Here is a 15,362-nt window from a genome sequence, read left to right as displayed (position 1 = left end):
TGTTTATTTATTTTTATTTTTATTTTTTTTTTATTTTTTTGCGGTACGAGGGCCTCTCACCATTGTGGCCTCTTCCATTGCGGAGCACAGGCTCCGGACGCACAGGCCCAGCGGCCATGGCTCACGGGCCCAGCCGCTCCGCGGCATGTGGGATCCTCCCGGACCAGGGCACGAACCCATGTCCCCTGCATCGGCAGGTGGACTCTCAACCACTGCACCACCAGGGAAGCCCCTCCTGTTTATTTTTTTCCCCTTCTATTGCCCTCATTGTTATTCACTCTGGGTGAGAATCCAGAATTTGGTTTGGGAAAATGGGAGCTGTTGCAGCTGGTTGGTTATATAGTATTGTGTTATCTTTAAGTTAGTAATGAACTTAAATTGTATGGCCGACAGCCCCCCCAGCCTCACAATCTTGGCCACACAGCATGTGCTCTGAGGAAAATGCCAGACTACTTAAGACCTCTTTCCCAACTCCCTCTCAAAGCTGGGAAAGCTACCATTGCACTCTAAATGTGTCTGCATTTGACCTTTACTTCTGGCCAGATGGTATTTTATTTTGGGCTCTCTGTTTGCTGAAGAAACAGTCCCGGTGCTGATGTAGGCCCACTTGGAAGTGAGTTTACACTTGCGTAAGTATTCTTCACAATTGCCACTAAATGACTCATTTAAGTACCACCTTTGCCAGCTAAGAGACCTTATTTAGGTTACTTAGAAGTAAGTTTTTGATCCATTGAAGACCCAACCAAGGAAGAGTCACTTCGGTCCCCAGATCTTCACGGAGAGCTTACACAGTCAGCAGCTTAAGTCAGTGGATCTTTTGGGTCATAGATACCTTTGAGAAGCAGAAACATATGGATCCTTTCCCTAGAAAAATGCCCTGTGACACAAAATTTTGCCCATGATTTCAGAGAGTTCAAGGACTCCAGGTTAGGAGACCACCGTCTCCTAATGGTTAATGGCCAGTCACGATAAAATTATGTTGGAAGAAAATGTGGGCACGGAGGAGCTTCGATTTGATTCCTGTCGTGCCTTTGGGTCATGAACAGAGCCTTTCCTGGCACAGTCAGGCTCTCTGCCACTCCGGCCGCTGTCACCCCTTCCCCAGGCCCTGATGAAGAGGAGGGGCCTCCTCAGCTGGAATAGTGGATTTCAAGGCAGAGTTCGGGGCAGGTGTTTGGGAAGGCTCTGTTGACAAGGGTCAGCCTGTTTGTTCTTCAGGCGAGTGAGGGTTGAGCGCTCTGCTAACCAGGTCCGTAGCGGGAGCAGGAAGCAGTGTTTGGAGAGGAGAGGCCAGCAGCCACCCTGGAGCTCACTCAACCTCCTCCTCTTTTTGGGAAATGACGGAGGGCTTGAGCTCTCGGGTTGAGGCACATGGGCGGGGCTGGTGCTGCTCTTTTCCCAGAGACTGTCATGGGTGCTTCCCTGAGCAGGAGGGCTCTGGGTCCTGGCGACAAAACAGGGCACGCCTGAGCTGCAGAGGGACACCGCTCTCACCGCTACACACGTTCCAGTACTGACTCGGAGCGGGTGTCAGAGGGCTTCTCTCTGGCGCTGGGAGTCCTCCCTCGGGGCCAACCTCCACCCTGGATTGAGAACCGTGGGCTCCCTCAACCCAGAGGAGGTTGACGAAGGTCTTTCATTTTCATCTTCTCCCTTTGCTGACCCTGTGGGCTTCTGCAGGGTACAGAGATAAACTCTTGTCTGCGTTTTGAGGTCAGAAGTGCTAGGGGGTTAGGGTGGGGAAAGTGGTCCCGATCCAGCAGCGCCGGCAGTTCAGAGTCGGGGGCTGTACTCCCCCCACTGGCAGCCTCAGCGCCTCCCACCCTCCACCCCGACCCGAGCTGCTGTCCCGGGAGGTGCCCTGCAGACCAGAGGGGACCCTGGTGATGGAATAAATGGGAAGGCAGCGGGAGAGTACCCCCATCCTGAACCTGCCATCACCCCTGCCAAGAGAACGCGTACTATCACCAAATATCCAGGTATCCCTGGGAAGGGCTGTTCCTTAAATATAGTAGTGAGTATTGGTTAATGGCCAGTCAAGAACCAGAATGGCTGGAGGAGCCTGAGCTGCCCCCTGTGACAGAGATCCCCCCTGTCTCCTGGTCTCCTTGAGGGCCTGACGTATGGAGGGCGCTTTGCTGGCTGCAGTGATTGTCACCCTCACCCGTGATAAATAACTCACGTTGTGGAAGAGCAGCCCCGTGTGTGTATCTGGTGCCCGGTGATGGGTTTAAAATAAGCTGAGTTTCTGCCTCCACGGCAAGTGCACCCTGGGCCTTGGCTGGCTGCTCCGGCACCACCTTGGAGCCCTCAGTAGTTATGGCCTCTGTGCCCATGTCAGCAAACGCTGCTCTTATTGCAACGGCTTCTAACTCAACCCCCACCAACCTGGAGAACGCCCAGTCCCCAGCTGGGCTTACCCAGGAGGGTAAAGAACACACAGTGGGTTCCCGTCTCACTGTGGTGCCCTTAGGGTGGGAAGAAGAGAGTCTCTGGTTGAAAAGAGCAGGAGGGGAGTGACCTTTCCTTGCCTCCCCCGCCCCTGACCCCGACAGGGCAGGAGGGAAGCAGCTCTAGGGCCTGGTCCAGAGTTTTGATTCAGATCAGAGATCTGAGCAAGGAGGGAGTGAGGGGGTTGGTTAGAACTGTTGCAGAATCTTGGAGTTGGGTGCTCAGGTGAATAAGTAGGCAACGCCCTGCTGACCTCCCCTCCCCATCCTGCTTCCTGGTGATTAGTGCCCGTCCCACCCCTGCCTAGTGTTTCTCAGTCCCCGCTTCCTTCAGTTCCCTCCTCCATCTCCGGCCCTGCCTCTGCCCTCTCTGGGACTCCAGGGAGCAGGATGGGGTGGGGAGGGAGGCTGGACGGGGCGCAGGGAGGGGCACCATGTTCTCTGCCTGCACTTCCCTGGCTCAGTGTCCACTCCTGTTCCCATAGGAACCTGGCGTGCCTCAGAAGCACTTGGCATTAGGATGACAACAATAGACAAAAAGGACTGGGGCAAGGGTGCAAGATTTTGGCTACATTTTTGGCCAAGTATCATTCTGTAGGCTGATTGGGAGGCCAACCACCACATAACATTAATGCTTTGGAAAAAGGTTTTCCAAATAAAGCAACCACCAGTTCAAAAGGCACATTTGAATACTGTCTCTAGTCACATTTTATCCATCTCAGACATCATAACCTCTTTAAATTAACACCTCCATCCCCACAGAAAATCAGAGATGAAATTCCCTGACTGGTGAATCCTAAAAGTGTCTAAGTTTCTCTGCAGAGAGACAGCTGAAGAGGTCCAGCCAAAATAGGCATTAAATTCGTGTCTGGCTAGATGCTTCTCATTTTATGGGAAATGTTCAGCATATGTTCAATTTTTTTTAACTCTTACTTATATTCTAAATTTTACAAAATTATTCTAATGTTCAACTGGAGGAAAATTCTGGGGGAAAAGAAAAGAGAGGGACTTGCCAGATTTAAAAATGTATTTTAAAGCTACAGTAACAAAACCACTTTGATACCAGTAGGAAACAGTGCTCAGTACAGACTCCAGTGCAATGGGAATCCCATAATGAAAGGTGGCTTTGCAGGTCTGTAGGGAAAGATTTGGTTGTTAAAAAAAAATAGGTTAAGACACCTGACTAGCCACTGGGAAAAAAAATTAAGGTGGATTCCTAGTTTACATCTTACATTAAAATTAGGACTGGACTAAAGATTTTTTTTAACGTACATACATATACATAAATCCAGGTCAAGGAAACATAGGTCAATTAATTCTCTGCTCTTGAGGCGACGTAGGAATTTCTGAGCATGATACCAACACTCTTACGTTAGTTCATTTAGAGTAAATTCCTACTGACAGCTGTGTTAGTTGGGGTCCCAGTGGAAAACAGAAGGCACATTCAGTGCAGCAAGCTGGGGAAGGGTTTATGAAGGTGTGGGCCGATGCAGAGAAACCGAAAGGCATGGTGCAGCACCCCAGGGCTGGAGCGGTGGGGAGCGGTTAACCCAGACTCGGGCAGGGTGTCTAGGTGGAGGGGGCTGCCTGTCTGACAGGAGCTGTGGCCTTCAGTAGAGGGAGGGGACAAATGCCTGACAGTTCTCCTCTCCGTGTACCTGCCCGCCCCCTGCCCACTGGTGTGTCCCACTGGCCAAGCCCGACCAGAAGCCAGAGGGCAAGAGTCCATCGATGTGGTTCCCGCAGACCAGCCTCTCGGGATGTAGTGAGGAACTCGATCCCAGGGGGGCAAAGGGAAAGTATCCAGCACAGGGTCAAGGGATGTGATTTTTTTTTTTTTCCAAGGATTTTAATACATGTTGTGAGTTGGCCTACAGGAAATGTTGTAGTGATTTCCTAACTCCTCACTAGTAGTCTAAGAGAGGCCCATTTTCCCAGCCTTCAGCCAACTCTGGGCATTATTAACCTGACCAGCATGGCTCGTTCCTTCTCCACAGTGTGGTCTCTGGCCACACGCCACCCTCAGGGAAGCCTTCGCCGACCTCCTTATCCAGGACGGCCCAGCCTCCCTCTGCCCCGTTACCCACCTTATCTTCTCTGTAGCACCGGTCACGCTCTGCAGTTATAGGTTATTTGTCTGCTTATCTGTCTGTTCCTGCCTCTTCATCATAAGCCCCACGAGGGCAAGGACCTTGCCTCTCTGTCTGCTGCTCTGTCTGTAGAGCGCTACCTAGGATGTTGTGTATGCTCAATAAATTTTGGTTGAATAAATGTGTCCCCACAACCTTGACCATTGCTCCCTCTGAGAGTATGTTGACTTCTAGCATTTCCCAGGTTCCTAACGAGTCTCCTTGGTTGTTTCCTTCTGTCCTCCAGCTCCCCTACTTCATGAACGAGCTAACTCTGACGGAGCTCGACATGGGCGTAGCTGTGCCAAAAATCCTGCAGGCCTTCAAGCCTTACGTTGATCACCAAGGTAACTCTTAACTGACTCCAGAGAGGAGGAGCATTTATATGAGCGTTAGAATGTTGCCGTCGCTGCAGATTGAATACCAAGGCTTTGTGTTTGGAGGGAGTTGGGGGCGTTTTAACCATATTTCATGCTGCGTGTCTTCTGTTCTTAATGGTCACAGCCTGAAACCGGTGGGGAGTAGATCAGGACTCCCGCTCCAAGCCCTTCTGGTCTTCTGGATCTTTACAGGTCCTCCTCCAGCCCAAAGATGCCCACATGCCAGTTAATGGGGGCCAGGCCCCGCATGGTCACAGCCCTTGCCACGGTGAGAGGCAGTGGCTGCATTTCAGGCCCACTTACCCCTCATGGCTTCTCGTCTGCATGTGCCCCGCCCTGGATTCTTATTGGGAGCTGCCCCTCCTCATAAGTAGTGACATCTTTGCCTTGCCTTAACCTCTAGGATGCAGATTCTTTGAGCTTCATGTTTTATTCTTTCTGTTCCTTTCCACTCCAAGTAGGCACTCAGTAAGTGTTTGAAAAATGAAGACTTATATTGTTGGGCAGTATTTTGAGAGTAAGGCTCTCTGCTGGAGGGAAGTTCTCTGATTTGGTTTTTAAGACATGTTACAGACACATTACTTATGCCTACGTGTGTATGTGTGCATGTGAGAAGGTGATTAAAATGTGTGGAGAGTTTAAATAAAATTATGATGTAAAGATTTATGTGTATTTTGTGGCACCCTGACAGAAAATTTAGTACCCAGGAGTCTGGTGAAAAGAAGAATAAATTAGGTAGGCAAGAATAGTCCATGAGCAGAAAGGGAAAAATCTCCCTGTCACGGCAGCATTCCACTTTTTTTCTAGAATATCCCTCTCCAAGTGAGCCTCTTTCCACTTAAACTGGATTTACATTCTTCCTCAAAAGGCTCAGGAACAAAGTAAGGGAGAAAATAATCACAACTTTTCAAGAGAGTGATATTTGTTTTGAAGTAATTACTTTGTAAGATGGATAGCCTATAGCATCTGCTTTTGTCTCTGCGTGGCTCTATCAGGTGGCTCTTGAACATATTCAGTGAAATCAAGTTCTGTGTTGTATACATTTGATGTAAATACAGAGAGGTTTTTTAGCAGTACAAGTAGCAGCTCTAACAAATCTCTCCAGCACCATTTCAGCTAACAGTGAAGTCCATACTTCCAGGTCTTTAGCAGCCCATCGATTTCAGAGGAAGATAGACCAGAGAATTATTTGCAAATCCAGAAGTCCACCGAATAGCACGTGGAAATCACCTGTGACCACTTAATTGTGTCTACACTTTGATGAATCTGAGCGCTCCTAGGTTTAGTGAATTTCTGGTTCACTAAGAGTAAAACTAGAAAAGACTCTTTGCAGACGGTCTAGCTAGAGTTCTTTCAACCACATGTGAAATTTAAACAGCTGCATTATCTATGTGTCAGGTGCAGAGCTAGGATCTTCGCCCTGATGGCATTCCAGGGCCGCCTGGCTCCCTCTGGCTCTGGGGGGCTCTAGGTTGCCCTTTGCTCTTTGCCTCTTTAGGAACTGACTTGTAACGAGCTGGTAAATGATCAGGTAACATAAGCCTCCTGAGAGTCAGGCTTAAAGAAGGTAAATAATACGTGTGCGTGCTTTATTTTCTATGCGTTAGCAGTCTCTTATCTCAGAACTGTCCTTTGTTGAACTAGTAGAAATTTCCAGTGAGAGGGGAGCAGGGCCATAGCTGGGCTTTGCAGCATCTAAGAAGTGTCCCTGTGGCTGTGAACTCTGCAGCCTCCCAGGGCAGCTTTGTAAGGCTTTGAGTGAAATTCGCTAAATGGCTAAGTCTCAAGTCTCTTTCCCGTTCCTCTGGAGCCAGAGCTGCATCAAGACATTTTATTATATAGATCAAAGCTTTCGCCAGTTTTTAATCCATTTGAGGCTTACTTAACTCCTTTCAGGGCAAGTTTTAGAGATCTGCCTGCTTTATGTAACAAGGGAAGAAATGTTACTAAAGAAAGAGATGATAAAGACATAGAGCCTGTAGGTTTTAAAAGTTTGGTCAAATTAGGTTTTTCCAAGTCTGCAAAGGCTACATGTGATGGTATAACAGAAATGAACATGAAGGGACGATGCATCTTGGATTCCATTGCTCTAAGAGAAACCTTTCCTTTGGGGGGAAGGAAAGTCAGGAGTGACTTGTTAAAACTGACTCTGAAAAGCAGAGTTCACCTTTCAGGGAACTGCCCCCCTAGGGTGAAGGGGGCTTCGACCGCTCTCAGGAGGGGGCGCCTCCCAGGGGATCCCCCCTACACACCCCACACCCTTCTTTTTAGTAATATTTCCTAACTTGTGCTTGTTTGTTGAAGGCACATGGCTTGGGAGGGATATTTGGGCCAGAGCTGCTGGATCGCTCCATCCTCAGGATGCTCTTCTTGAGGCAGCACAGAGCGGCGGTTCTGAGCTCCAGCTCGGGGGCCGCACCACCGGGCTCACGGCTCCTTGTCCTTGGGCAAGTCCTTAACCTCGTCACTAACTCACTCCTCTCTTGGGGGGGAGACTGATGGCACCCACTTGGTGGCTTAAATGAGTTAATACATGAAAGGCACTCGGAAAACATCAGGTGCCAAACAAGCTCTAAGTGTTAACTATTGTTATTTTTACCAACATTACCGCTGCCTTCACTGCTGCCGCTCTTGGAGAGTTTAGAATGTGAGTGGCTGAGGTGTTCAGTTGACCCATCCTACAGCTTGAGGCCGGCAGGTCCTCCCAGAACAGATGGAAGGGAAAAGGCCATTCCTGGTTCCAGACACACAGCCAGGTTCCAGTGCAGTGGATGAGGGGAAAGGACCACCGTTCCCGGGACCGGAACCGTGGCCAGAAGGTGGAGAGGATGTGAACCTCGGAAGCTGGCTGTGCACCTCCTGTCTGACCCCTGCCCGCTCCACACACACCTCACCATGGGGTGGGGGTGGTCTCCTTCCTTCCCTACAGGCCACAGAGCAGGGCCCCCCCCTACTCCTCATCCCCACCCCAGGCTGCTGTCCCCAGGGCCTGTCCTCGGGGGGCCACCAGGCCAAGCCCTTTCCAGTTGTTTTATTAACTCTGTTAGGGTAATGTTTGCTCCTTCGTTCATTCAACAAATACTCATTGTGGGGAAAACTGGAATATTTAGAAAAGGAAAAAGGGAAACATTACCCATCGTTCCACCATTCAAAGATAGTCAGGATGACCATTCTGCTACATTTGGTACATTCTTGGTACATTCTCTCCTAATCTTGTTTCTTATGGATAAAAATTAATTAAAAATGTGTAGCTCCTTTTTCAAACCCTTCAAGAATTGGGCAGATGGACTGTTTAGACTTGGGAAGGCAATCAGAGGTTCCCTAGCAGGACCCTGCTGTGTTTAGATGCATAAGCCAAAGCCCAGACATGCCAGAGATCACTCAGCAGCCTCGCTTTTCCATGCCGCTCACAGCTTCTAGGCCAGAGCCAGAGGCTTGCCGTGCGTACAAGCTCTGGGCCAGGCTACCTGCGTTTGGGCCCCGCTCCTTCATCATCCAGCAGCAAGGCCTTGGGGAGGTTTCTAAGCGCTCAACACCTTGGGCTCCCCATCCATAGAGTGACGATGGCAGTAGCCTCTGCCCTGTTGCTTGTGGAGGAGATTAAACGCTTCATGTCAGCACTCAGAGAGCACACGTGACACGCAGGAAGCCATCGGCTTTCGTTGCTGCTGCTGCTGCTGCAAAGCTTGATTAGTAAAATCTTCCCGAAGGGGTTTGGTGGGGACGCTCGTCTGTCAGCCAGGTTTTTCTCTTCCGTGCCTGGGACCAGTGACCTCAGAGCAGTGCCCGCAGGGGTGTCAGCAGTGTCAGAATGAGCCAAGGCTGTGGACTGTGACCCCTCAGGTTCAGATGAATTAATTTAGTCTTCAGGGCTTTTGCTAGGTGGAGTTTGTCTGCAGATGGTCATTGAGCGTCCACGTGGACAGAGTGCCGCGTGGCGCCGTTTTTGCCCTGTTTCGAGATACCCGATTAACAGTCCGAGTTTCCACCAAAGGGCTTGGATTCTGTGGGAAGGTGACCATGTCCCACAGGAAGAGGAAGCTGGTCTGTCTTCAGAGATGCCTGTAGTTGTGTCTGGCAGGTCCACCATCTACATTTGTCTTCCAGACCTTGATCTGTGGTGCCTGGTGCCTTTGTTCAGTGCTGGGACTGAAGCTACTCTGCCAGCGGAGTATTGCAGAAAAGTGGAACCAGGGGCAGTCTGTGAGCTGTCTGTTCCTCTGGCTACACCCTCATCAAGAGGGCAGCTGCCTGAGGTCGGTCACGGTGACAGGGCCAGACTGTGGGGCTCAGCACTGAGAAGAATGGCACATAAACTCTCTGACCAGATCTGTGTTGCACGAGGAAAATATACCTTTTGTGGGAAGGGGAAAAAAAATACTCATTTGTGGAACTTGGGTGGTGGGGGAGGAGAGACTCTGATTTGGGACTGTGTTGACCTTGAAAGGTGGAGCTGTTTCTGAGAACGGTTACAGGTAGACAAAACCAAAAATGACATCTGTCCTAAAGGACACATCCAATTACAAGGAATAATACTAGTTTTCTGCAGTATCCGAGTGAGCAATATGGCACCAGTCTGTTTGCCAGGAATGAAACGGTCACTAATGTGGTCGTCTAGGAGCTGAATAACTCAAACATCTGTTCTTGTTAAAATCAGTATATTATTAAATCTTCCATTTTAAGAGCTTTTGTTTTTTGGATGCCAAATGTTGGCTTTCAGAGTGAAAATCAGCCATCAGTTACGGGTACAAGGATAGTGGAGGAGCAGATAACATGAGCCAGACCCTGTGAGCAAGGCTTTAGGGCCTCTTACCTCCTCCTGAGCAACCCCTGCCCCATTAAACCTGTTCCAGTGAGACTGAGGCCTTTTAGTTATTTTAATAGTAAATACGACAGTGAACTGCTGAGTGAAAGTACTAGATTTATTCGAGCACGGTAGGACTGCTCCTGAGGCCATGGGGTCTATTAAATCAACTACCAGGGAGAAGGCGGAAGAACCTCTGTTCTACTCGTCTCTGGTGACACATACCAGGGCATGTGTACTGTCTCTGCTGGCACCTAGGTCTGCTCTGCACCAGGTGGCCCAGGCCATCGTTACTCTTCTTCAGGCATAAACTTCCAGAGGACAGGGATTCACTTCAGCGTCTTGAGCTCTGATAGCTTGCGTTAAGAACTAAATAAACATTTTGAGGTGGAGCGAGCAGTAGCTTTTGCCACAGTCTGAGTAGCGGTGGTAGTAACTGATCCTTCCCTCACGAGGCTGAAGAAAAACAGAAAAACAGCCCTCCGAGCTCCTCAAGTCCTTGTGTGAAGACTGAAGTTTGTCATGTTCATTGTCAGTTGTGTTTCCCTTGTTGCCAGTGAAGGGCTGGTTTTATAGGGACTTGTTGGTAATCAGGTGCCACCCTTCGCCACTGGACAGCCTCACAACGTGAAGACCCCTCATGTGGTGGAGATTGTTACGGACTGAATGTCTGTGTTCCCCCCAAGTTCATATGTTGAGGCACTAACCTGCAATGTGATGGTATTTAGAGACGGGGCCTTTGGGGTGATTAAGTTTAGATGAGGTCATGGTGGGGTTAGTGCCCTCATGAGAAGAGAGACTAGAGAGATAGCTCGCTCGCTGTGCCACACGAGGACATGGGAGAAGGCGGTTGTCTGCAGGCCAGGAACAGAGCCCTCACCAAGAATGAATCGGCCGGCACCTTGATCTTGGACTTCCAACCTCCAGAACTGTGCCAAATAAATGTCTGTTTCAGCCACGCAGTTTGTGGTATTTTGTTACAGCAGCCTAAGAAGACTAAGACAAGACCCTTTGCGTTCATGCCCTTTCCAGAGAACCTCTCAGGACTGGCTGCCTTATGCGTATTTAAAGATTTAAAAAATTGCCTTGGGGCTTCCCTGGTGGCGCAGTGGTTGTGAGTCTGCCTGCCGATGCAGGGGACACAGGTTTGTGCCCCGGTCCGGGAGGATCCCACATGCCGCGGAGCGGCTGGGCCCGTGAGCCATGGCCGCTGAGCCTGCGTGTCCGGAGCCTGTGCTCTGCAACGGGAGAGGCCACAACAGTGAGAGGCCCGCGTACAGCAAAAAGCAAAAAAAAAAAAAAAAAAAAATTGCCTTGCTCCTTAACTTTTGGTTTTTGTCATTGAGCACTACCAAGACCAGATGGTTACAGGAAGCAACATTTTAAATGAAATGCCTCACAAGCAAGTCTTAACCTTTGTCAAGAGCCCAGAAGAAAAAGCTCTGTTCCCACACTCACCCAGGTGAGGAACATGCAGCTCGTTAGGGTTAGGGTGCCACTCAGAGCACAGTGTCTGGCACCACTTCACAGTGTGGCTACATTTGTCCTCATTGAGAAGACAACCTTTCTAGTAACTGCTGATTTCGCCTTTCAGTCCTGCAAGGTGGGAGCTCCTGACTCACCCTTTATGTAACCACGTGGTTTTAGCTCCGGTTACGTGCACTCCAAGGTTTTCAGGGAGCTTTTTGCCACTGAATCATTGTCACAGAAGTGTGTTTTTCTTTGCACCTAATGTTAAAATTGTCATCTTACCCTCATCTGAATGCAAGCACGTCATATTAAGATAACTTGTGTGAGTGTTTGCAGTTTATATCTGTATTTAAAGATTCTCGAACCCTTCTTGACTCCTTCATATCTTCATTGAGAATGGGGGCTGAGCAAGGCCCCGTGGGTGGGCCTCATGGAACATCTACAATGATACAAGAAACAGGCTTCATCCCCTACGCAGGAGCTTGGTCAGATGTCCTCGCCTTGCCCACTCCCCAGCCTGGACAGGGCTCTCTGGCTGCCCAGTGCAGCCTCTTCCCTCTGGCCCTGTGTCCTCCTCTGGTCTGGTCCCCGTCGGCTATGGCAACAGCAGCAAGTTAGGCTGTAGCCCAGAGTGGTTAGAAGAAGGAAGTGGCTGGTGATGGATGAGAAAGGGGAGAGCCCTGCCAGGATGCATCAAGCATCAGGCTGTACAAGCCGTGTGGCCTCCCCTGTACAGATGAGGAGACCGGTGCCTAGACATCGAGAAACTTCCAGGGGAATTCAAGCCCCGGTCCACGTGACTAGACTCCACATGCTTTTCCCTCTTCCCAGCCTCAGCTCCCGGGAAGCGGGGCTGGACCACACGTCACTGAGTAGAATGTCCCGATGACTGGGGTGTGGGCCAGCTGTTTACCAAACCTGTGTCCATATCCCCTCATTTTAAAAACAGACAAACAGAACCTTCCACTTTATTATAACAAGTAAAATTCTGGTGCCTTTAATATGACAACCTTCGAAGGCAAATACATACTAGTAATATTTATTGGAAACCTGACTGGGATTTTCAAAGGAAATGATTATGTCTGAATACGTACCACAGCCAGGTAGTTTGAGTCTATTGATTCTCAAGTTAAATAAAGCTGGCGATATACAAGAAGACATATCTTCTTTATTGATGTTCCATTTATATTGAGTTTAAAATCTACTAATATCAAGCCTTTTGCCCTAATTCCCTTTCTACTGGAAGTGATTAATGACTAAATGTCTTTATTAAGGCAGATGTGCCCTTTATTTCCAGTAACACTGCCTCTGAAGAGCAAGCTAATTAATGATTTTTAAATGTTTAAGGTAAGCAAGAAATAAAACAGTTTTGTGTGTTGCTGCAAAGAAGACATTCACAACTGATCTGCATATCACTTAATTAAACCAGGTCCTTCACAGAAAATAATTATCTTCAATTATGATGGAAAGAATTTGGTGAAAGCAGAATGGAAATTATTCTGCCTTTAGTGAGGAGTTACACCATCAGCACTTTACTGAAGTTAAGAAAGCTATTATCTGAGGTGGTGGCCAAACGGGATAAGTTATTTACTGTAATTGCTTGAAAATGCGGCTGTGTGTGAACAGTGGTTTTAGATTCATTTCCTGCTTCCTTTTAGATATTGTCATTTGTCTTATGAGGATCTATAAAACTTTATTAACATTTAAACACCCACTTGAAGGACCCTGTTTTTTTGTTTTTTCACTGTATTATTGATTCTTTTTGCATTTAAAAAAAGTTACACTTGTTGAATATACTGTTAGGACCCACAAGCCAGCTAGCGGATCTAGTTTTTTTTTTTAATTTTTTAATTTAATTTTTTTTATACAGCAGGTTCTTATTAGTCATCAGTTTTATACACATCAGTGTATACATGTCAGTCCCAATCTCCCAATTCATCACCCCCTCAACCCCCCCGCGCTTTCCCCCCTTGCTGTCCATACGTTTGTTCTCTGCATCTGTGTCTCAACTTCTGCCCTGCAAACCGGTTCATCTGTACCATTTTTCTAGGTTCCACATACATGCGTTAATATATGATATTCATTTTTCTCTTTCTGACTTACTTCACTCTATGACAGTCTCTAGATCCATCCACGTCTCAACAAATGACCCAATTTCGTTCCTTTTTATGGCTGAGTAATATTCCATTGTATATATGTACCACATCTTCTTTATCCATTCATCTGTTGATGGGCATTTAGGTTGCTTCCATGACCTGGCTATTGTAAATAGTGCTGCAGTGAGCATTGGGGTGCATGTGAGGACCACGTTTTGATGGGAAGTCCATGAAGTGTTACAGAGCTTGGACTCGGTAAAGTCACAGCATAGTCTGTCCCACCTGCTGAATCATAGGACCCTGGGGTAGAAAAGGTCATGAGATGACTGACCCCTATTTGCGTTTTAGACTTCTGGTCAGTGGCCACTTCTGCTGGTGGGCCTTCCCAGTGAAATTCCGCAAAGCCAAAAGCCTCTAAGATATGGTCTCTGCTCTCGTTGACATGAGTGTCTTTTCTAAGGAACAGGTGGTTTTTTGGGGTTTTTTTTAACATCTTTATTGGAGTATAATTGCTTTACAATGGTGTGTTAGTTTCTGCTTTATAACAAAGTGAATCAGCTCTACATATACATATATCCCCATATCTCCTCCCTCTTGCGTCTCCCTCCCTCCCTCCCTATCCCACCCCTCTAGGAGGTCACAAAGCACCGAGCTGATCTCCCTGTGCTATGCAGCTGCTTCCCACTAGCTATCTGTTTTACATTTGGTCGTGTGTATATGTCCATGCCACTCTCTCACTTCATCCCAGCTTACCCTTACCCCTCCCCGTGTCCTCAAGTCCATTCTCTACATCTGCGTCATTAAGGAACAGGTTTTTCAACTAAGGTACAAAGTGGTTACCCAACTTTATCTAGATAATCCTGGGGCTTGAACACGAATTCTTTTGATTCCATTCCTACGCAATTTCCAGAAAGAAGAGGGTTCTAAAAGGTTTTGTCACCATTCTTATCATACCAAGCTAAACCTGAACCATTTTCTGTGCCCCTCCCCTCCCCCACCCCCAAACAATAGATAATTTTAAGAAAGACAGTGGTTCTCACTTGTGTCTTTAAAGAGCCCAGCTTGCTGTGAAGTCTCTGCACCTCTCTTCTGCCTCTAACCAGCTGGGACAACGCAGACCTCGTCCTGGCTTTGCCCTGGCGCAAGCCATGTCCTCCTCCTGGGAGTGTGTTTCTTACCAAAAGTGAGAAGAACCCAGAGGACAGGACCCTGAGCTCACTGTGACCATTTTAACGAATGTTGAAATGCTGGCAATTTGCCAGATGCTTGAACTGTTTCCGGAAACTTTTCTTTTCACAGTCTCTTCTTGCATGCATTGGTAGTACAGGCAATATATATAGACTTTCAATGTGATACCTACTTAGATACTTTAAAATATAAATTTTAATCTGTCACTTATAGGCATGTTTTTCTGGGGGGGGAAAAAAAACCTTCTGTTTTTTCACCATTTCTCCAGGACTCTGGATCGATTTGGAAATGTCCTACAACGGGTCCTTTCTGATGACTCTTGAGACCAAAATGAATTTGACCAAACTAGGTAAAGAGCCTCTTGTTGAAGCCCTGAAGGTTGGAGAAATTGGCAAAGAAGGGTAAGGGGCTATATGAATTTACTAACCCAACCCTGGGGAACCACCTTCTTCCTCTAGCCCTTGAGAAGCAGGTTTTATGTGTATAGCCCCAGTGTTGAGCACGAGCTTCATGTAAGTGCTTCCTGGCCCCGGAGGATTTCAGGGAATAGTCTCCTGGTTTCACCCCCTGTGGACTGTGAGTCCCCGCCTCTGCTCAGTGCCATAGGCCTTCGTGCTGCCAGTGGAGTATACAGTGTCGATTACCTGGAAAGCATCCCTGACTCAGACCAGCCGGGCAGGCTGCACAATAAAATGCTTAATGAAGAGAAGCATCATCCAGAAGGTTCCTCCTTCAGCTTGCAGCCACAAACAGCACTATGTGGGCCAGGCTGAGGTGCTTCAGGGGGCTGCCTGCTTTAATCACAGAGTCAGAATTATTTATAATTAGACGATTGATTTTGTAGC

General features: G+C 48.1%; 1 protein-coding gene across 1 annotated transcript in view; it reads left to right on the top strand.

Moving 5' to 3' along the window:
- Window positions 1–15,362, top strand: part of TEX2 (testis expressed 2) — a 110,880-nt gene that overhangs the window by 81,941 nt on the left and 13,577 nt on the right. The window contains exons 7-8 of the mRNA XM_082604288.1: window positions 4,827–4,926; window positions 14,786–14,918. Coding sequence (XP_082460414.1) covers window positions 4,827–4,926; window positions 14,786–14,918 — 233 coding nt within the window. The remainder of the gene's footprint in view (window positions 1–4,826; window positions 4,927–14,785; window positions 14,919–15,362) is intronic.

Source organism: Mesoplodon mirus (assembly GCF_964341445.2).
Source record: "Mesoplodon mirus genome assembly, chromosome: 18".
Classification (NCBI taxonomy): Eukaryota; Metazoa; Chordata; class Mammalia; order Artiodactyla; family Ziphiidae; genus Mesoplodon; species Mesoplodon mirus.
This window is presented reverse-complemented; position numbering and strand designations above follow the sequence as displayed.